Source organism: Microtus ochrogaster, chromosome 18, assembly GCF_000317375.1.
Source record: "Microtus ochrogaster isolate Prairie Vole_2 chromosome 18, MicOch1.0, whole genome shotgun sequence".
Classification (NCBI taxonomy): Eukaryota; Metazoa; Chordata; class Mammalia; order Rodentia; family Cricetidae; genus Microtus; species Microtus ochrogaster.
This window is the reverse complement of record NC_022020.1, coordinates 3304065-3327071: the sequence shown is the minus strand read 5'-3', so window position 1 is coordinate 3327071 and position 23007 is coordinate 3304065. Positions and strand designations below refer to the sequence as shown.

Sequence of the window (23007 nt, the reverse complement as noted above, 5' to 3'; positions counted from 1 at the left end):
ATCAGGGTTCCCTGACCTGTGGGAAGTCCAAGGACCGCCCACCTCCATCCAGGTTTAGTAAGGTGAGCATCCAAACTGCCTAGGTTCCCCTAAAGCCAGTATGTGCGGTAGGATCAAAAACCCATTGCCATTGTTCTTGAGTTCTCAGTAGTCCTCATTGTCCGCTATGTAAGTCTGGTTTTATCCCATGCTTAACCCTCACCATTTTTAAGGCTGATTAGTGTATCTGTACTTCAAAACTGGGACTTTTATCTTTTAAGATGGTGAGGACCAAACTTGAAGCCTTGTACCTTCCAGGGAAGGAAGGCTTATTTATTTTAATCAAGCTTAAGCAAACAATAAAATCAAGTCCTGTTTTGAAGCCAAAGGACCTTTGGTCTTTCAGAAGAGGCCGACCTTATCTGGAGCTATCTTGTACCTACTAAGCAGTTTCTAGTTCCTTTGTCTCTATCTCTCTGCCCACTTTCCTAGGAGTTTGCCTTCTCCTTTCACAGACATAACTCTAATGATTGTCACTTTTCCTGGAATCAATATGCTGGGTCTCACTGATTGCCAGTCTTGGAATCTGTCTGCCCCGATGTCAAACATGATCTCAGTCCAACACAAATGCTTTCAAAAGGAGGCCCAGCAGATCATGAGCTTTGTTAAGGCTTAACAAAATTTTTTCATTTTGTTTTTCAAGACAGGGTTTCTCTGTGTTATAGCTCTGGCTGTTCTGGAACTAGCTCTGTAGATCAAGTTAGCCACAAACTCATTGCGATCCATCTGCCTCTGCCTCCCAAGTACTGGGATTAAAGGCCTGAGCGACCACCACCTGAATACCTTATGGAATTTTTTAAGTGGGGCGTGTGGCTCAGTTAAAGAGTGCTTGTCTATTTTGGGGACAATGTTCTGGGTCCTATTCATAGGACTGTATAAATAAGGCAGTGTGCTCATGAGATGAGAATATGAACACATACAAGATGAAGAACTAAACTCTTTCTTCAGATTTTAGTTGCATTTTTTTTTAATTTACTTCTCTTTCCTCTCTTGACCAATAAAGAGCATCGATGGAATCCCTTTAAGGACCAGACATTGAGTTAAGTCCTTCATTGGCATTAATTAATCCTTACAATGCCCCTGCTACTTTGACCTGCTAACTCTCACTCCATAGCAAGAACAATTTACTTCCTTGAGGTCCCTAAGGCTTTCTGAAATCCTTATTTGTGGGCTTCAGTGTTTACAGAGCTACAGTTTGGTCTAGACGGCTCAGTAGGTAAAGGTGCTTGCTGCCAAGCCTGACAGTCTGAGTTCAATTTAGAACAACTTGATGGAAGAGCCAAATCATCCCCCATGCTTCCCTCTTACACATGCACCATGGCTTACCTCCCCTACGATGCACACAATAAAAAATAAATGTAGTCCTTTTTAGGCTTCACCAATAGCAAGGGTCTCTAAACCAAGTTCTTTTCCTACCCAACTTGTGACTTGCTTTATGAACATATCTGTGGACCCAAATGGCAGCAATTTCGTGATAGTTGTGGCTGTGGTGCGCACAGCATAGGGAAACCAATTTCCTTTCAACCTTCTTTCACAGACTTACACCAAACAGATTCTCACACCTCATCTCCAAAGTTAGCCATGGGGCAGAGGACAAGGTCTCCATGTTCTCTTCCCCTGTACAGATGAAGCCTCAATGGCAGAAGGGGGAGATGATTCATCTGGCATGTGATACCCCCTATTGTGCATTCTGGGGTTCTATGGAAGGGAAGGGGTAATTTGTAGGGTGGCTGATAGTTTTCTTTTATACAAATGCACCACATTTTCAAACCTTTTTATTAAATGTGAAATTCCTAGAGGCAAAATGCCATGCCTTCCTTCTTTTGTGTCTGATGCATGACATATTATGGATGGTTAATAAACATCACATCGTTTCCACACTGAACTGTCCCCTGGAGTCTTGCCCTCTTTCATGTTTCAGTAAGTGCAGATGTTTCCCAAGAAAAGGGCCCTTCAAAAGCATGCCCACAAATGTCAGTCCCTTTTTCCCTGGGTGGGGTGGATTCACTTCAGCCCTCTCTTACTTTGCCCTCAGCCCTCTCTTACTTTGTCCCCAAACCCCAATTGTAGAGTATGTATGTGAGCCTCTGGCTCCTGTTCCTATAACTTCTAACATGAAATGGCAGCTCCCAGCTCTCTACATAATTAGATTCCCTCTGGGGGAGACTCTGAAGACCATTATTGGCTATTTTCTTTGTTTTATTCTTTTGAGATAGAGACGTACTATGTAGCCAAGTTAACCTGAAACTCACAATACTCCTGTCTCTGCCACCTGTGTGCTGGGATTACAGGCAACACCACATTCAGCTGAAGATGTAAATTAAAGCAAAAAGATTTGTCCCTGTGGAGCATGCTTTTTTTTTTTTAACTTTTTAAATGTGCATTGGTATGAGGGTTTCAGATCCCTGAAACTGGAGTTGTAGACAGTTGTGAACGGCCATGAAACAGAATTCAGATCCTCTGGAAGAGCAGTCACTTAACCACTGAGCCATCTTTCCAATCCCTGGAGCATGCCTTTAATCTCAGCACCAGGGAGGTAGAAGCAGGCAGAGCTCTATGAGTTTAAGGCTAACATGGCTTACATAGAAAGTTCCACCTGGCTAGTGCCACTGAGCGAGACCCTGTCAAAAAGAAAGAAAGAAAAGAAGAAAAGAAATAATTTTGTTTCTGTGAATTTTTTTTTTAACTTTTACTTACTGAGAAATAGAGGCAAAGGGAATTCTTTTTATGTATATAATGTTTGCTTGCAAGTATGTTTGTGTACTACATGCTACCTGGTGCCTTTAGAAGTAAAAAAAAAAAAATCACTGGATCCATGAAACTGGAGTCATAGACAGTTTTGAACCACCATGTGGGCATTGGGAATTGAAACTGAGTCCTCTGGGAGAGCAGTCAGAGTTCTTAACCACTGAGCCATCTCTCCATCTAGACAGGGGAAATTCTAAGTGTTGGACAGTTAAAGAGGCAGAACTTCGTTTTCTCTATCTTTGCACCCAGTTTACAACACATGGAAAGTGCTCAGTGAATATATACCAGAATTCTAAGTGTTTATGCTTCCCCTCAGTTACCTGCATAAACAATTTAACAAAATTACGTATTTGTTAAACACAAGTTTATCTAATATTATTCATCAAATGAATACGAAATGAGAGATGTCAGCAACTAGAAAGATGGTGCTATAAAATGCATGCCACAAAAAACATGAGGCCTCGAGTTCAATTTCCAGAACCTATATAAAAAGCCAGGCACAGTGACAGGTGTGTGGAGTTCCGGTGTCAGTGAAACAGACAGATCCCTGGAGCTACCTGGCCAGCACGCCTAGCCCACTTTATGAATCCCAGGCCAGCTAAAGACTCTGTGAAAAATAAAGGGGTTGAGGGAGGGGTTGGCGAGAGGCTCATTGGTTAAGAGCACATACTGCTCTTGCAGAGGACAGGAGTTCTGTTCCTAGAACCCGAGTTGGGCAGCTCACACCTGGCTGTAACTCCAACTCCAGGGGCATCAGATGTCTCTGGCCTTCACTGGCTCCTGCATACATGTGCATATATCTGTACTCAGACACATACACATAATTAAATATATCTTAAAATAAAAAGATGGTGGCTATCTTTTTAACAATTTTTTTTATGTGCACTGGTGTTTTGCCTACATATGTGTCTGTGTGAGGGTTTCTGGTCCCCTGCAACTGAAGTTACAGACAGTGTGAACCACTGTATGGGTGTTGGGAATTGAACTCTGGTCCTCTGAAAGGGCAGTTAGTGCTTCTAACCTCTGAACCATCTCCACAGCCCCAATGGTGGTATTTTATAGCCAGGCATGTGTACGTGCATGTGCAGGCGCACACACACACACACACACACACACACACACACACACACACACACACTCTGATATGTGCAACTGCATATATAGGACCCAGCCATGATAAGCTCAATAGAGGCCTGAGTCTCAGCAGTTTTCCCTAAGGCAATACCTGGTTGCAAGAAAGACCATAAACTGAGACCACCCAGGAACCACCCAGGAACAGACCATCCAAAGAAAATTTCTAATGTTCCAAATATTGTAGATAGGATCACCTGCCAGCACACACCGATGGCTTTTCACCAGGACACCTCTAGACAAATTTCAGCCAATCAGGGGTCCTGAACCTTAGAAATCCCTAACCCCCCACCTTTGTTACTACAAAAAATCCAACCCCAACTGAGCTTGGGGCTCTCTGATCACTCCAATACCTTGGACACATGAAAAGACAAGTTTGCAAGCTTGTGTAAGAATAAAGGCTCATGGCTTTTATATACAGGACTCGGTTTCCTAGTTGGTTTTGAGGGCACTCTGTGATCTGGGCATAACACTACCCCACATACCAAAAGAAATAAAAGTCAATGAAAATAAAACAGCAGCAATGACTCTGCTTCCATTGAACAAAGAGAACAGCTTAGAAAGATCATCTCCAATGTTAGAGGCTGCAAGACGTCTCCAAGCTCTGCACGTTCCAGTGCAGCCAGAGTTTCTGGCAGAACTTTTATAGACTTTGGAGTCTCTCACTTTCCTGACAAGCCCAGAGTCTTCCATACTCTATAGCACATGAAAGAATTGATCTTTCAGTCAAGAGCAATGAAAACATTCGTGCTCATGAGAAATAACTATTCAAGTGAAAAAGAGAAGTTTGTATCAACCCGGGCCAAATACTAGTATTCAAACCTATAAAGGATCAAAACAAAGCATCAGAAGGGGTAGAAAGTGATGAATCTGGAGGACAATTTCATAATATTTCATGTGGCAAGAGTTGTATCCACTGATATTTAGGATTTTGTAAGTTCCTCTTCTGAAAAAAAAATGCTCCTTAAAAAATATGCTTAAAAGGGGCTGGAGAAATGGCTCAGAGGTTAAGAGCATTGCCTGCTCTTTCAAAGGTCCTGAGTTCAATTCCCAGCAACCACATGGTGGCTCACAACCATCTGTAATGGGGTCTGGTGCCCTCTTCTGGCCTGCAGGCATACACACAGACAGAATATATGTTATGTATACATAACAAATAAATAAATAAATAAATATAAAAAAAAACAAAAAAAACAAAAAACTTTAAAAAAATCTGCTTAAAATAACAGACAATATCAAGTTACTGAAAACAAAATAACATTAATTCAATGATTTGCTCCACCATCACTTGACTCTTGTTTTTAAGGTTTCTCTTCTTACATATAACACTTGTGTTTTGAGAGTTTGACACCTTCTAGAATCATTTCCAGAAAAAATTAAATTTCCAAGTCAATTTGTAATTATTTTTGAATAAACTGAATTTTTCACTGCACTATATAAAACATGATCTATTGCTGGTATTGTTAGTACAGTGCCCTGTGACCCCAGCACTAAAGACATACAGGCAGAAGAATCATGAGTTCAAGGCCATCTTCAGCTACCTAGAGAGCCTAAAGCTAGCCTGGGCTCTATGAAACACTGTCTTAAAAACAAAGATAATTTTACAAGTAGAAAAAAATTATAAAGTACCCACTTATAATGAAATTGTTCTATAATGATCACTCTGTGGTGTGGTATTAAGTTCTCAATATGATGATCATATTTAGTTACAGTTATAACTAACAGTGGCCAGAGGATTTTAATCCCTCACCCTGCATTCCATCCCACAGATTAGCTCAAGTTAAACACAACCTTTGTTCTACCTAATTCAGGATGGCAATTCTGCAGAGCAGTGAGATACCTAAGGGGAAGCATGCTCAGGCCTTTCCAGGACAGTTTCTATGCTCCTCAGAAGAAACACAGAAACAATGACTTCCTCACCCACTAGAACTGCAGCAGTGACATTCTGAGCATTTCCACAGGTCTTGCTAACACAAGATATTGTTCTTAGTATCACCGCAGAGGATGTGGTGCAACAGAGGGGTTAACTCATCCAAGCCGATCTCTGCTTCCTGGTAGGTTAGAAACTGCAGTCAGTCGGGCTCCATCCTGTGCTGGGTCTTAGCTGAGATGCTCTTCCCACGCTTCAAGGGAGCTGCTCAGATCTGTTGGCACACCACCTTTCTCAAAAAGCACAGGACAAGAGAGCAGTTTCACGGTATTTCATGTTTCCACAAAGCCTTAAAGGAAGGCGGAGGGCAGAGCCAGCAGGTGGAGAAGGTTTCTCTGCTCTAAAGCCTGGCTTTCTTACCTCAAAGACACCAGGGGAAAGTGACAGAGAGAGTCACTTTGGTACACTGAAAGCTCTGTGGTCTACTCTCAAATCCTCAGTTCAAGACAGCACTCTTTTCTCAAGAGACCGCCAAACGATCAGCTTTAAAAGGAAAGTTCCAGAGTTTTCCGTTTTAATTTGCTCAGTCACTACCTACAGAATAACTCTTTCCCACCCCACTCCCACAACCAAATGCTGGAAACAACCTAATATCTTCATGCTTTCTTGGTTAAAAAAAAAAAAAACAGTTGAGAAGATGCTTTCTCTCTAATTTTTCAAAAAAATAAAAACAAGCCATGTTCAACTTTGACTTAATTGTTGGAAAAACAAATAATTATTCCTCCTCTTCTCTACAGTCCCTGTGATTTATCCGTGAACAAAAGTGGGGGTGGGGACATTGTGTGAGGCTGAGGCTGAACTGGAAACTTCAGGACCACTACTCCATATACAATGACACTACAACATAAAAACCAGCTGTAAAGGGTGGCTGAGTCCACATGCACATACCATTATCACTTATCCCCAGAATCTTGGGGTGTTCAGTGAATCTTGAAGTGTCTGAGTTCAGGTGTCACCTCAGTTCTGTCATGTCAGTTCAGGTGTCAGTGGAAGGAAGATGGGGTTCTGAGTTCAAACGCTGCCTTTCCTTTTGGGATTCCTTGTGATTCTTTGGATTCACTGAACCCAGGGCTTCCTTCATGCTAAGTGCACACTCTCTACCACTGAGCTACAGTCTGGGTCACACTTGACCCACGAGCTTCAGTCCCTCCTTTATAAACCCAAGTAACCTCTTGAAGGGTACTGGGGAGAATTAAATGAATGAAAGAGTTGAAATTGCATGGCATACAAAAGATATTCAAGAGAGGGTATGCAACCCTTTCTTTCATATGAAAATGATTAAAAAAGAAAGTAAGAAAAAGAAAAATCAGTGCCTTAATCACATGGAAATGCACTGACCAACATTTACTTGTAAAAAAAAAATGCTTGGCAGGGATCTTGCCTGACCAATGAATACTCTGTAAGAGAGAAGTGGGGAGGTACTGGGGTACATTCTGTTGGCAAATGAGGCTGTGAATACCATTGATGGTACAAAAAATATGAAATCACCTCAAATTATTTAAAAAAAAAAAAAAAAAGCAACAGCCAGGAAACTCCTGGAGTTTTAGGAACCCCACTGCCGGCCTGAGAGCCCTTCCCTTCCAGACAGCACAGTCTGAAAACCTACTTCGCGTCTTCTTCTCCATATGCCAGCTAACACCAAATTCTTATAAAATCAGAAACATGAATCAATAACCCCTCCCACTAAGTGTTGCAAAAGGCTTTGAACATTTCAAAGCAGCCCTTCAAAGAGCACCAAGGCAAACCTTGTTCCCTTGCCCTCTGCTCATCTCCCACGGTTAGCTTTTCTCCTTCCTGGAGTCCCCTTCCCACTCAGAGATGCTTGGGAGTGGTGCCCTGAAAGGACAGCTTCATGCTGGGCTCATTTAGATGCTCCCCACAGGAAACAAGGACTTTCCTGGATTCCTGGCATTCCCATCACTGCCCAGCTAATCACTCCAGGAATGGAATGGGGGTAGGGTCAGGGGAGCTTGTGTCACACAACAACCTCTACAAATTCAAAAATGAATCCAAGCTTCTTGAAGAGTCTCCGATGTGGAGAAACAGGCCAAGCAGCCAAATGTCCATTCTGAGTAGCTTTACAAAGAGAGTTCAGTGTCCTCTTGTCAAAACCTAGAGGAGCACTTTGCACTGGACTGGAAGTGTGGCTGATGACAGGGCCTAGCATAAGATAAGTCAAGCCCCAGGAACACACACACACACACACACACACACACACACACACACACACACACACACCACATAATTTTTGAAGTGAAAACAGAAACTTACCAAGTGCTTACAACCAATGTCTCTCCAGGTGTGTAGCCAAGCATGTATCTGTGGTGATCTTCCAGAAGTCTAAGTCCTCTCTGCCTTTATATACTTATTTATAAAGAGTTACTTATTTTTATTATGTAACGGTGTTTTGCCTGTGTGCACATCTGTGCACCATATGCACACAGTGCCCACAAAGGTTAGAAGAGGATGTTAGATCCCTGGCTGAGAGCCATTATGTGGGTCTGGGATCCAAGCCTTGGTCCTCTACAAGAGAAACAAGTACTCTTAACTGCTGAGCCATGTTTTCAGTCCCCGCTCTATGCTTTTTTAGGTCCTGAAGCCAGATATGGCGGGCACCTGGAATCCCAGCACTGTGGAGGCTGGGAAAGGAGGATCCTAAGTTTAAGGCCCATAATAAGAATCTGTCCCAAAATAAAGAGAAGAAAGAAACAATATATTTCATTACATAAACCTCTTAACTAAAGGAAGCTCAAACTTGAAGTTTATCTCTTTCGAGGATGGCCTCAAAGGAGGGGATGGCAAACATGAGGAGGAAATTCAGAGTGACAGCTTGCTTCTCTATGCAGTACCTACTTAAGGTGCTTCAAGTGCTATTCACCTTGTGGGCTAAACTGTTGGAGGATTCTTGCTGAGAGGACTGTAGTGGGTGGCGGAGGCAGGAAGGTTCCTTGAAGCCAAGGGTTCAAAAGTTAGCCTGGGCCATATAGCAAGTACCTTAGCTCTTAAAAAAAATGATAGTAATAATAATAACAACAGTTCAATCTAAAATTATTTTTCTTCTTAAAGAATTTTTGTTGTTGTTGAGACAGGGTTTCACTGTGTAGCCCTGGCTGTCCTGGAACTAGTTCTGTAGACTAGGCTGGCCTAGAAATTAGAGATCTCCCTATCCTGTCTCTGCCTCTGCTGAGATTAAGAGTGCATACCATCACTGCCCAGCTCATAATTATTTTTCTAGGGAAAGGAAAAGCCAAGCTTATTTTGAAACTATAGTTCTAAGAAACTCATGAAGTTTTGGATAAGCAAAATGATTCAAGGACATTCTTTATGTCATCTTCAATTGCACACCTCTTTTAGACTATAACCCTAAGTAATTTTCATTGGTTCCTTTGGATTATTTTCACCAAATCCTCTAGTTCTCCTTAGCAAGCTACTTTCCATTTCACTTTTGCTACTATTTCAGTTTGTGATTTTCCAGATTTCTTTTTTATAGTCATTAATAACATTCCTCCCAACATGCAACATGCCCCCTTCTCAAAAGCAATTCTGTCCTAGTTTGGTTTGTCAAACACAAACAGTAAATATTTCCAGCTGTCCACACTACTCAATATAAACCTTAAATCTGCCCTTGCTCACATAGGCCGAACCATGTAGCTCTTGTTCCTTCATCATTCCAATATGGACATCTATAACCAAATCGGGCCACCATCCAAAAGTAACACGATGAACCCACTGCAAGCAATCAATAAGATGTCTTTAGTCTGCTGATCTCCCAACACAGACAGGTGCCAAGTAGGTTTGGTGAAGTGAGGGGGGGGGGGAGTTGCATCTATGACAATCAGGGAGACACCAGTGGGATAATAAGGGATTCCAGAGTCATGGGAAGATTTTCTTTGTTTCTGTAACTACTGTTTGATGGTGCTGGGAACTGAACTCTAGGACTTGGCAAATGACACGGGCAGGTTCTCGAGCACTAAACTACATCCTCAGTCCTTTCATACATGACTTTTATTTAAAATAGAGTGTTGGGACGGAAAACTTAGTCAACAAATGGCGACCACGTGGACAACTGCATCCACATAAAGCCTGAGAGCTTGGGAAGTAATTCCAGGCATAAAATAATAGAGTTAAGCACAGCTTGTTGATAGTAGCACTTTCCAGGGTAGACACTCTGCTTGCTAGAGGCAAGCAAGCACTCTCATTTAAGAAGAGAGGCTTCCTGACTCAGCATTAGCTGCAAAACCCTGGAGCTCTTTTAAGAGGTCCTGTCACGAAACACTTAATGGTGTTGATGAAAGCTGACCACATGCTCTTTGGTGGTAGCAGGCACCTTAAAACACCATAGAGCTGTGGTAACAAACATGGTTCCAGCTGGTACCTCCGCCATGAGGCCAAAAGCTAAAGAATGGGCAGTGGCTTTAATCTTAGCCATACTGCCTAGCAAATTAAAGACTCATGTGGTCAGAAAAAGAGATATACAGTAAAGAGAGACTCAAAGACGAAAACCTCTAAATGGTTTACAGTGTATTAAAAATATATGCAGGCTTGGGAGAGAAAAAAAAAGGTTAAAGTCCTTCAAATAAAAAAGAAAGAACGAGAGTAGTTGGGTGTGGTGGCACACACATTCAATCCCAACACTTGGGAGACAGAGGCAGGCAGACCTCTGTGAATTCAAGGTGTGGTGCACACCTTTAATACCAGCACTTGGAGGCCAGAGGCAGGCAGATCTGTGTGAGTTCAAGGACAGCCTGGTTTACAGAATGAGTTCCAGGACAGCCAAAGATACATGGAGAAACCCTGTCTAAAAAAACTAAAAATAAAAATCAAAGAAATAGAGGTTAAAATAAAGCCATGTAAAGATGAAAAATACACAAGAGAGTCTGGATACTATTAACATAATACTATGTTATTATGGTCTCTTTGAATTGTTTGAATGCCGAGGAAGGAACAACAGCTGCTAAGAGTCATTTAAATATAAATGCTGCTGGATTAATAAAACATAAATATTTTGTAAATGCCTTGACTTCAAAATTGAAGTCAAAAGATATGTTACTTTGGAGAAGTGATTTTGCTTTTGTTTCCACAGAAAATGAGAGGCTATGGATTTATTCTGAGTTAGGAAAAATCAGGTTTTATCAAGGAAGACCAGCTGAGAAATCTTCAGTAGGAACAGATGGCCCCGATGTCTGAGTTCTACATCCAGAACAGATTCAAGACTGCTGCCTGAGATGATCAAGCCTCACAGGATACTCCAGTCAAGACTTAATCATAATTCTACATTTTCTTTAGATCCCCATAAGATTATCAGTGCCCCAACCACAGGAAGTAGCCTGGTAAACTATGCCCACATTCCCATAAAAATGGACTATGGATATTTTCCTTTGTTTAGAATGTTGCTTACAAGTTGTTATGGATAATGGTCAGGAGAAAAGCTAAACAAAAGATATTAGTTTCAGAGTTCTTGTTCTTTAAAAAATAAAAGGGGGCGAAGTGCTGAGGGACAATGGTTTATACCCTGTCAATTGTATTTTAATAAAACGCTGATTGGTCAGTTGCCAGGGAGGAAGTATAGGCGACTCAACCAGACAGGAAGTAGAGGCGGGTCAATGAGAACAGGAGAATTCCGGGAAGAAGGAAGTCCTAGTCTGTAGTTGTGACCTAGCCACAGAAGAAGCAAGATGTGACTACCGCACCAAATAAGGTACAGAGCCACGTGGCTAACACAGACAAGAAATAATGGGCTAATAAAAGTTATAAGAGTTAAAAAGAAGTCTGAGCTACTAGGCCTATCAGTTTTTAACTAATGTAGACCTCTGTGTGATTTCTTTGGGACTTAATAACTGTGGGAATCAGGCAGGACAAGTGTCGGGTGGGACAGAAAACCTCGGTCAACAATAGAGACTATGAAATAAATAAAAAGGTATCTTTAGAGGAAATAGCGTATTCTATGCAAAGAAAATAAAAATAGACAGACCCAGAAGTAACAATGTATTCTTGTAATGCCACAAATAGGAGACCAAGGCAGCAGGAGCCCCAACCTGGACTACACAATGAGACTGTGTACACACGTCTACTGCACACACCACACTTTACACCGCATGCAGGCACATATGCACAACAATAGATTGGTACCTCATGTCTCAAGAAAGGCCCTCTGTCAAGTTGTAACCATAGTTACACCTCAATTAGCTTTGCAGACTGAGGCCAAGAAATGTTGACCCACAAAGCCTGATTAAAATCTGAGAATGTCCATTTCATTAACTCTTCAAAGATTCCCCTTGTTGAAAGTTTATGTTGTGGAACAAATTAGTGGCACAATCATCAGGCTTCACCGGTCTCATTTTTAGACACCTTTCAGAACTCTCAGAATGGAGTTAAACGACTTTGACATACATAAAGGAAAACAGACCTAGTTGAGACTAAAATGTAACAATTAGTCTCTAAATGAAAAATAAATGACTACAAAAAATTAATATAGTATATACTAGATCAGACATTTTCTTCCTTATTATAATCTGTGCTAAATCTGGAAAATGACCAATATTATGATATAAATAACCTTGACCTTGTACAGCAAATGATTCTGAATAACTATGATGGATAACTTAGGAAAAGCCTACTCAGTGATGATTTGCTCTAACAATGGCCCCTTTGCTCTAAGGATAATTAACTCTGGTTCATCTGCATGTCAAATTCAAGCTGTTTTTATTCTATTTGTATATATAAAACATCTCTAAAATTAAACAATAACATAACTCCTATAGTATTCAGCTTCCTTTTGCAAAGATAAAAGCCAACACAACAGCCATGTTTAGAGGCAAGTCATACCTTTCCCAACCCCTTAGGAATGAGGATTCACACTTGGATATTCTGAAGTGATTATACACAAATGCCAAGAGTCTGCGGCCCCAAATCTCTAGTAGGTGATAGTACAGCTCCTGTTTTTACAACACAGTGCCTACCCAGCCCCTTTCTACCTAGGACCCTGCTCATTGCACCAAAGTCCAGCATGTTAGACTGTTCTACCTTGCTGGCGTCAACAGCTTATGGAATAAAGGTGGATGGTGAGGCTCATAAGTGTCACCAACTGATTCCCAGTAAGGAGAGTCAGCAGGGGCAGGGCCTATCAGACTGTTCCACCTATACACACCGTCTACTTTTTAGACCACCAACGACTGACTGGAACAGGCTTGCTCACACCTGAAGGAATAGGCTCTGTGGCTCTGAGTCAGGAACTGGCTGAAAACCTACTGACCTTAAGAATTTGGCCAGAGTGGTAGGCCCTATAAAAGCACCTAGGCCTCCCCAGTAGGCCTAGATAGTGATGTTAGGCCCACATTTCGGTTCTGAGCTAAGGGTGCCCTTCCCAGGCACAGAAGTTGAAAGGTCACCTCAACCTAATGTAAGAGCCTATCCCCAGACACTAATCAAATAGAGAGCTTATCTTCTAACCCCAGATCCAGTTAACTTGACCAGGAACTCATTCTACCCACATCTCACCTCCCACATCTGCAGCCCTGTGAAAGAAGGTATCTCTGCTTAGAAACACAGTCCAGCCTCCCACAGCAGAATTCTCTTCCTTTTCCTTTTGTTAGTTGATTGGTTTTGAGATAGGGTCTTATGGAACAGGCCTGAAACTCAGTATGTAGCTGAGGACGACCTTGAGCTCCTGGTCCTCCTGCCTCCACCTCCCCAGCACTGGGATAATATGCGTGTGCCACCATGCCAGGCTCAGGAACCCAAGGGTTTTCAGAATTGCAGCAGCCTAATTTTCTGAGATGCTTGGTAGCCTTCATTCTCTTCCTTCTCTGTTTGTGCTCTCTGGACAGTTATCAGTTCATTACATGAGGAGACTCTGAGTCACCAGTTGGCAATCCCCATGTATAATTTAGCCCCATAAATTAAAATCTTTTTCAAAATGTGCTAATTTTTATTTTTGCACCAGCTCCCCACCCACTGAACTAATAATGCAGTCATAAAATTAACTGAATGTTTTCTGTGTCACCCTTTTGATTCTGTAACCTTCATTTTTGGCTGTTTATTTAATGTCTCTATTCTGTAGAATGAGGGAATGAACCCCGGTCTTCACGCTGCTAGTCAAGCGCTCTGACACTGACCTGCATCCCCACACCTTTTTCAGGTTTTATACACAGAGGCAAGGTCTTACTAAGCTGTCCAGGCAGGCCATGAACTTCTGGCTCATCCTCGGGAACTATTAGAATTACAGGTATGCAACAGGTATACACCCAATTTGGTCACTGCTTTTAAAGAAATGTTTCCTCAGTCAGCCATGTTGGCAGACGTGTGTTAACCCCAACACTTGTTAGACTGAGGCAAGAGGAAGTACTAGGCTATATGGCAAGTTTGAGGACAGCCTGGGTTATAAGAGATCATCTAAAAATATCTTTCAGTTCTTTACACGACTACTGATTTCCAAAATATACAGCCATTTTAATATTTATTTTCCAGTGTTTTCTAGTCCGTGTGTTTTTGTAGCTCTCAGTTTCATCTTCAATTCCATTACCATTCTTCTTAGTGGCTCTCTCCCAAGGGAATCAGAACAACACGCAGTATGGACCCAGAAATCTGTTGCCATGCGGAGGAGGTAGGGAAAGCTGGGATTCAGGTTGCTCTGACAAAGCCTGAGTTGAAAATTATGGGCCTCATGTGGCTGAATAACTATAGTAAAGCCCCATTTCTTTCCCCAAAAAGAAACACAGAAATGTTGGTTCCAGACAGAAAAAAAGTGCTACAACAATTATGGAGCCAAAGCAGCTGGGGACTGTTAACTTTAACCAAAGTCCAGCCAAGATGTTTTAAGTAATAGGAAGTAGATTTAGGTTCTTTATATTCATATTCTCCCCCTCCACCCCACCCATCCTTCTCTATTTTTTAGGACCAAGGCACAAAAACAAGCTGTTCCCTTCATTCCCTTGAACTGTGGTTGGAACAGCAATGCTTTACTGATGGTTTTCAGATACGCTGAAGAGCCTGAGAAGCTGGGTCCACGTGGAGCTGAGGAGGTGTGTGGGGGGGTGAATGTTAGTTCTCTGTGGCTGCTGGAACAGGGTACTGCTCACATCACACATTTCTTCCCTTGCGGTTCTGGCAAATCTAAATGAAGTTGTGCTGGATAAAGCAGAGCTTGTGTGAAAACTCAGCACTTGGGATGCAGAAGCAGGATTTCAGTTTGAGACCAGTCTAAGCTTCACGGAGAAATCCTGTATCATACTGACAAGATGGAGTTGCCTGTGTCAGTCTCCTAAAAGCCAAGAGGTCATGAAAACCGGTTCTTATGCATGGGCACCTGGCACTAACTAAACGTGTTCTGACTTTGGTTTCTATTTGCATTTTGTTTATTATATTGTTGCAGGCATAGACACAGTCCACCTTAAGATGGAAGTGCTAAAACAGAAAGTGGAGGACTGTAATAGGCCTGGCAGAAATAAAGATATTCTAAGGGCACACTGTGCCTCTGTGTCTTTCTGCCAGCCTGCCTGCCTGTCTGTCTCTCTGAATGCAACTATCAGATTACTAAGATAATGAAGCCCAAAGAAATGGGAATTCACCCAGGAATATCAGGCTGGGAGAAGGAAGAGACTTCACATGGTTCTAACAACTTGTCAGATCACCTTACAGGATGAGACAGAAGCTCATAGGATAATGGGCAGGTGGGTGGGACCACATTTTGGCTGGAACTACTTAGATGCACATATCCTTGGCCTTCTATTAAAGTTTGATCTCACATCATGACACTGGAGGAGGACTTAAGGGGTTCGAGGATTCTCTATATCTTTTTGACCCCAAAGTGGCTACACTGAATAGATATTTTTCTCCTTTTTCCTTTTAGTTTGACTCTTTTTAATTGGCTTATTGAGAACAGGTGGCTGGACATGGCTTGAGGCAGAGAGCGACCCTCAAACTCAAGCTCTGTAACAAGAGCATAGATCACAGTGCAGCAGTGCAGAGACAGCAGTAATTCCCTGTGGCTCTGTAACAGATGACACAAACAGGGAGGCCTGAAGGCCACACATTTCTTCTCCTACAGTCTTGGAAGTCAAATTCTGAAGTCAGCTTCAGCTGCCTCAAATAAACTCTGGAGGCCCTGGGGGAAGAAATCATTTCCTTGCCTTCTTAAGCATCTAGAAGCTACCAAAATTCCTTGACTTAAGCACCCTCCCAATCCTGCTTCAGTCAGTGGGACACACCTCTCTTGTGTCAAATTTTATCATAAGGACACATTGTGGCAGTTAAGGCCCAGTAGTGAGTGGCTTGTCTTTTTTGCCATGTAACCATTCAGGTTCCAGGAGCGCAGACGCAGATACCTTTGCAGGTCATTATTTCCATAGCGCACATACACAGTGAGGTCCCTGGAAGAAGTCTCCCTCCCATTCATCTAATGCTAAATTTATAAGCATAAGACCTAGGAACAGGCAAGACACAGAGAAACTGGTGTGAATGCAGCAGAGGGACTTTCCACGGACTCTGCTCCTTGCTGGCCACATACTTCCCTTTCCCAATAGATTGGCAGCTGACACATAAACATTACATCGCTTCCCTTTGCTTGGATGCAGCTCTTGTTCCACACACCCTCAGACTTGTACATCCACCTGTCACATAGAAGCTCAATTTTCCACCACAATGGGACTTCGAAGTCCCAAATGTTTACCTGTGTCAAAGTCTATTACATTACTGTCACTAAGAGTCTATAGTTATTGAGTTCTATACCGAGTGAGGGAAAGGAACCAAGCTTTGTCAGGACTCACCAAACCTCTTGTAACCGAAGGACTGCACCTCCTCTTCTTCTACAAAGTCGTCTGTAGAAGAAAACACAAGTGTTAGCCCAGGCAAGGGCACAGTAGCACACGGTTGGGACAGGATGCAACTGCCCTGACCCCAACCAACTACACTTTCCCTTCCCTCAGGATGCTCCTGGACCTCTCCCAGCCTTGTGAGGAGGATCATTAGCCCTCTGTACCGGCTAGAGGCTTTTCCTTACAACCTAGGCCCTAGTTAAATGTGATTCTCTGAAGATGCATTTCTGGACCACTCAGCCTCTTTCTGTCACACCTGTTCATTTCAGATTACTCTCTGAAATGTCACCCTCATTTGTTTACATATGTACATGCATGTACACATGTATGTTCACTGTTGTCATTGTGTTTCCTATCTAGACTGACATAAATAAACCACCATTGCTTAGAATGGGGCTTGTTAAAGACCAGAGGCTTATTGTTAGTGAATGAATGGCAGAAATAACCAACTATCTAAGCTATTTGTTCAAGCTGTTCCTTTTAGATGTTCCTACCAACTACTGCAGCATCTCAGAACCCCAGGATTTCTCTTGAAATGATAACTAGAGTCTTCCCACTCCTCTGTAAGATAGCTGAGGTCAACAGTTGGTCCTCAGCCTGTCAAGAGGCAGTGTTTCTGTGGAGTTTCTAGACACAGAATCACAATGGTGGCAAGAGATGTATCAGCCAGGTTTCCTACCAAGAGGCATCAAGTTATCTGAACTGAAACATGACAAGGGACCAAACATTGTTCACTGTGTGTTTCTACCAAACATAGGGACACACAATGGGTCAACAGAGAGCAGGCACTGTGCAGACAGTGTCAGGCCAGGTCATTTCCAGAGACCCTGATCAAATATACACTCCTCCATTTACAACAAATGGGCTATATCCTAATAAATTCATCATGTATTAAAATTATTATAAGTTTAAGATATCCTATGTTGGATATTGTCAGAAGGAAGCAACCCAATATAATAGCTTCAAAATACAGTAGGCAGTTAAGAAACGGCTCAGCAGTTACGAGCACTTAGTGCTCATAAAAGACCAAAGACCAAGCTTTATTTCTAGCACCCACATTAGTGGCTTACAAGTGCTTATAACTCAGCATACTGTAGTGACTGTTTTCCTTGTGATGGTGGGGCTGATGGTGCTGTCCAGCCTCACCAAAAGGACTTGACTGTATATCATTATCTTAGGAAAAAGCCCAAAGTCAAAATTAAAATACAATTTCTGGGGATGGAGAGAAAGAGCTCAGTTTGTCAAGTGGTTGTTCTAGAAGCACGAGGACCTGAGTTCAAGCCCAGAACCCACATTTTTAAAAAGCCAGGCATGGAGACACACATCTGGAATCCCAGCACTATTGAAGAAGAGATGGGTAGATCCTCTGGGGCTCACCGGCCAGCTAGCCTAACCTATTCAGTGAGCCTCCGGATAGAGAGAGAGACATAGCACAAAAGGGTAGAAAGCAGTCAAGGACCAAACCAATGGTGGCCTCTGACTTCCAAATGTACACATGTATATGCACCTATATGCAGGTACACAAAATGAATAAATAAATTAAAAGTATAGCTTCTGTTGAATATGTATCTTTTTCACCATTATCAAGTTTAACAATTTGAAGCTGGGGCTCTTTGTTCTTGAGCTGGTCAGCAAGGCACTGATCCAGCAGAGTCTGCAATGCCTAGCTTACATTAAGTCAGCATCCTTCTTTCAAGATGACTGGCTTTCAAGGCATCTCACAGGGGAGGAGACAAGGTTTCTAGGATCATCTTTTTCAACCCAGCAGGACACAACCAGGATGTTTCTAAGTACTGCAGGATTCCTGGGCACCTGAGTCGACTCAGAGGGCTGCTCTGTTGTCATGTGTTTATAATGCCTAGGTAAGAGGATATTTGAGCATGTTACTGCTATCCACTTATCACCTAGGCTAGGGAATTTGATTTGGACTCCAGAAACCAGGTATTTATCAGCAAAGGATCCATCCCACGGCAAGGTTTATCACTTCACTTCTTTCCTCATAGGTTGTCAACAAACAGAACAGGGTCAGCCAATACCAAGACTTTACTCTGTCTTGACTAAGTAATCTTTTATTTGTCTTATTGCACTCTGATGAAAGTTGTCCTATTGGACATGAAGAGTTCCATAAAGTACTGTAGTACTGGGATTATCAAGAATAATCTTTGTACAGAAGTATCTAAATCAGTCTTTTTTTCTGTTTTTTTCTTTGTGAGAAAAAAGGGTTTGGAAATGACACCTGCTAGACCCCAAGGCTGGGGCCTGGGGATGAGACACAGGTCACTGTTTGTCTTCTTCCATGTTTTTAAAAGCTGACTCTAGAATTTTCTTTTCTTCCTTTAACATTTAACAAACCCTAAAGTTAAGCATTTGCTTTTGCAGAAGACCAGAGTTTGGTAACTCTGGCGTGGGGGAATCTTGTGCCCTCTTCTGCTCTCTTTAGGGACCACATTCATTCATATGTACAAACCCACACACAGATACACAAACACATAAAGACAAAACAACAGAAGGAAGGTGAGCCATGTGTGGTTATATACTTGTACCCAACACTCAGAAAGCAAAGGAGGAAAAGCCACTGCAAATTCCAGGTCAGCCTGGTCTATGTAGATAGTTCCAAGCTGATCAGAGCTGCAGAGGTTCTAGGCTGCCCATAACTGGCCCTGGGTAGCAAGACACACATCACAGTTATGGGAGAAGGGGGTCTATAGGGACACAAAACTGCCCCCTTCAAGAATGAACAGTGATAGAATAAAACAAATACATTTCTGAGAGTGGCAAGCAGCTAAGGAGATTAGGCTGCCAAGACTACCTGGCTTTTATGTATCACCTTTGCCGGCCCTGCATTATTAAGACAATCTAGGACAAATAGTTTGCTCTATAAAGAATGAGCGAAAATTCTGAAAACAGAACATAATGCTGTACATATTGTTAACTGTTTGTGGTGCTGGGCATCCAACTAAAGCCCAGTGTATGCTAAGTGAGTGCTTTTCCATTGAGCTATGCCCCTTCCTGCTAGCCCAGGCTGTCCTTGAATTCACTCTATAGCCCAGGCTGTCCTCGAATTCACTCTATAGCCCAGGCTGTCCTCGAATTCACTCTATAGCCCAGAATGGCCTTGAATTCACTCTGTAGCCCAGGTTGGCCTTGAATTCTCTCTGTAGCCCAGGCTGGCCTTGCACTTGAGATTCCCTTGCCTCATCCTTCTGAGATTCAGTTCCTGTTCCCTGCTCATACAGAGGAATCTGTGATTTTGCCCCATAAATAAAGAACCCTTTATTATACTCAATTCTGAGGTCATATGAGGACTACTCTATTTGTGTTCACCTACAGACATGTCCATGTAGATGTAAAAATTTTCACAGGGCCCCATCCCTAGTTAAGAGCTACACACAATTGATGGCTATTAAGAAAGGGAAAATGTAGGGCCCGGGTCTACCCTTGTTCCTGGGCTGTGAGGACAGTTTTTGGTCAGCTGACAAAGCATTCTGTTTGTTCCTGTGCTTCCCCTGCCCCGCCTGGTGATTAGCTGTAGGGCATTGACTCCATTGTTGGTATGGTAATTTCCCACCTGCCTGGGCGGAGGTCCTCGTGGAGCACTTAAGTTTGAATAAAAGGCATTCAGCTGAACTCCTTACTCTCCTTATGAATGACCCAGGTCTCTTTGTGTGTTCTTTCAATCTCCAGGCCCTTGCCCATGGTACAGTGGTGCACGAACTGTACCAAGGGTGTAACACAGACTCGGGTGTTACAGGAAAACCAATTTTCTCCCAAGGGGCCAGCCCTAAACACATTCCCATACGAGCAACACTACATGGAGTATTGTATGTGTGTGTGTATGTGTCAACAATAATAATTAAAGAAGATACTATGATTTGAGTGGGGGCAGGAAGAGGTGAGAGAAGTTGGACGGGGAAAGGGGAAATGGTATATAAATGTTTATATATGAAATCCTAAAAAGAGTACCGCTTGCCGAAAGTACTTATTTTTGTTTTGAAATTAAAGTTTAGATTATTTAAAATTATATTAAAGCAATATTCTAAGTAATATCCTAAATAATTACCAAAGAGAGGGTTTTTTTTTGGGGGGGGGGGGGAGACCGCCTCACAACTCCTCTTACTACCACGCCTGTGCTTAGCCTCTGCAAGTAGAAATGTAGCTCAACCCGCTTTACTAAATTCCAGGTTGGCCTTGAACTTGTGTCCTCTCTCAGCCTAGTAGTTGGGATCACAATGTCTGTGCCATTAGAACTTTAATGAACTGGGGTAACTTTAAATTTGATCTTCTTATGCCTAGAATATCACATTTGATTTCACAGTGGCCCAATTATGCCCTCTGCTTTTCTTTTAAGACATTTTTCTTCAGTGCAATTGTGTTAGCTGTTTTTTTCATCACTGACAAAAGCTTAAGGAAGGGTCTGATTGAGTCACAGCTTGAGGGTACAGTCCACCAAGGAGGAAAGGCATGGCAGGAGGAACTGCTCCAGTTGTGGCAGTTGGCACTCGGAGGTGGACCCTGGCACTCAGCGTGTTTCCTCCTTATTCATTCATTCATTCATTCATTCATTCATTCATTCATTCATTCAGGGTGTCTGTGTGTGTGTGTGTGTGTGTGTGTGTGAGAGAGAGAGAGAGAGAGAGAGAGAGAGAGAGAGAGAGAGAGAGAGAGAGAGAGACCTACTGAGCTGGCACCATAGGATTAGCAAACTACCCTCACTAATCACAATCCCGCTGGGCGACACCTGGCCTAGTTCCAGAGTCAACTCCCAGCCCTAATCCATCCTTTGTGCTACAGATATCTCTTGTTGCCCTATGTGAATCTTGTCTGAGAATTTCCCATGGATACAAGGGCTATGCAAAACTTGGTTAGGGAGAAACCTGGAATACTGTGGTACCTCATGAACAGGTTGTTTTAAGATATGGAAATCTACCTGGTAAAGTGTAAACACAGGGAAAAATAAAAATGCCAAGAGGCAAAGGAAAGGGGCTTCAGTCCACAGAGGTTGAGCCCCCTGTAGCCAAAAGGCTAAGTTCATTCTCAAGGTGTCTCTGAGTCTCCATTTGCTGGACTTGCATGAACCCACACACTTATACCACAATAGCCACCACATAGTGATTGATTGATTGATTGATTGATTGATTGATTGATTGACTGATTTTCAGACAGGGTCCCTCTAAGTAGCCCTGCCTTTCCTGAAACTCACTTGTAGAACAGGGAGGCCTTGAACTAACAGAGTCTGTTGTTGGTTGTGTTTTTCTCTTTTATTCTTTGGTCTTTTTAGCTCTCTTGGGGGCCTGTCACCCAGCACACAGAGGCTTAATTCTCACTTATAAATGCCTTTTGATTTGCTTGTTTCTTGCCAGCTCTTCTTAACTTAAACATACCGCCTATCTTTTGCCTCTGGGCTTTTACAGTTCTCTTACTTTTGTAAATCTTATTTTCACTCTTGCTCTGTGGTTGCTATGTGGCCCCTGACATCCTCCTCCTCTTCTTCTCTTGCTCCTTCTTCTCTTCCCAGATTTTTCCTCCTATTTATTCTCTCTGCTTGCCAGCCCCAAAATTATCCTTTCTCCTGCCTTGCTATTGGCTGTCCATCAGGTATTTTAGACAGGCAAAGAATCACAGCTTCACAGAGTTAAATGCATCATTAAACAAACGTTCCACAGCATAAAGACATGTAATACACCTTAAAATAATATTCCACAACAGAGATCTGCTGGCTTCTCCCTTCCAAGTGCTGGGGTAAAGGTATGTGCTACCATGCCCAGCTTTTTCCTTCATTTTATTTAGTTCATGTCCCCAGCCCATGGAACAGAATCAGGACATTCAGTGTAGGTTTTCCCCAATCGGTTAAACCTTTTGGAAAACTTTGTCACAACTTCATTTAAAATAGTTTCTTATAAATAATTCCAAAACTTGTCAAGTTCCAAACCAACCAACAGAGACATACTCTAATAGGGTAACCTGAAATATAATAGAATTAAAGATAATAAACCAGTTCAAAAGAAAATATCCCTGTCCCCAACCTGTCTACCTACTCCTCACCCCAGACATGTTCCATCTGCTACCCATAATTCCAGTTGTTTATGCATTGTCTTAATCTTGCCCACAAGTTCCTGCAAATTCCTTGGAGAGAAACATCATTCATGGCATGTGATGTTTCTATAATGTCATGCATTAAAAGTACATACCAAATATTTGTTCAGACAAAAAACTGGGGCTAGCATAAATAAAGGACAGTGAGCTTATAATTCACAACCCTAGAGAAGCTAAATAAGAAGGTGAATCCAAAGACAAACATATAGGCATCCCCCTGAATATTAACCTTCATCAGGCGATGAAAGGAGACAG

At 42.3% G+C, this 23007-nt stretch overlaps 1 protein-coding gene across 1 annotated transcript in view; it reads right to left on the bottom strand.

The window, feature by feature from the left end:
• The window catches only part of Colec12 (collectin subfamily member 12), a 189332-nt gene that overhangs the window by 154733 nt on the left and 11592 nt on the right, over positions 1 to 23007 (bottom strand). The window contains exon 2 of the mRNA XM_005355744.3: positions 16612 to 16662. Coding sequence (XP_005355801.1) covers positions 16612 to 16662 — 51 coding nt within the window. The remainder of the gene's footprint in view (positions 1 to 16611; positions 16663 to 23007) is intronic.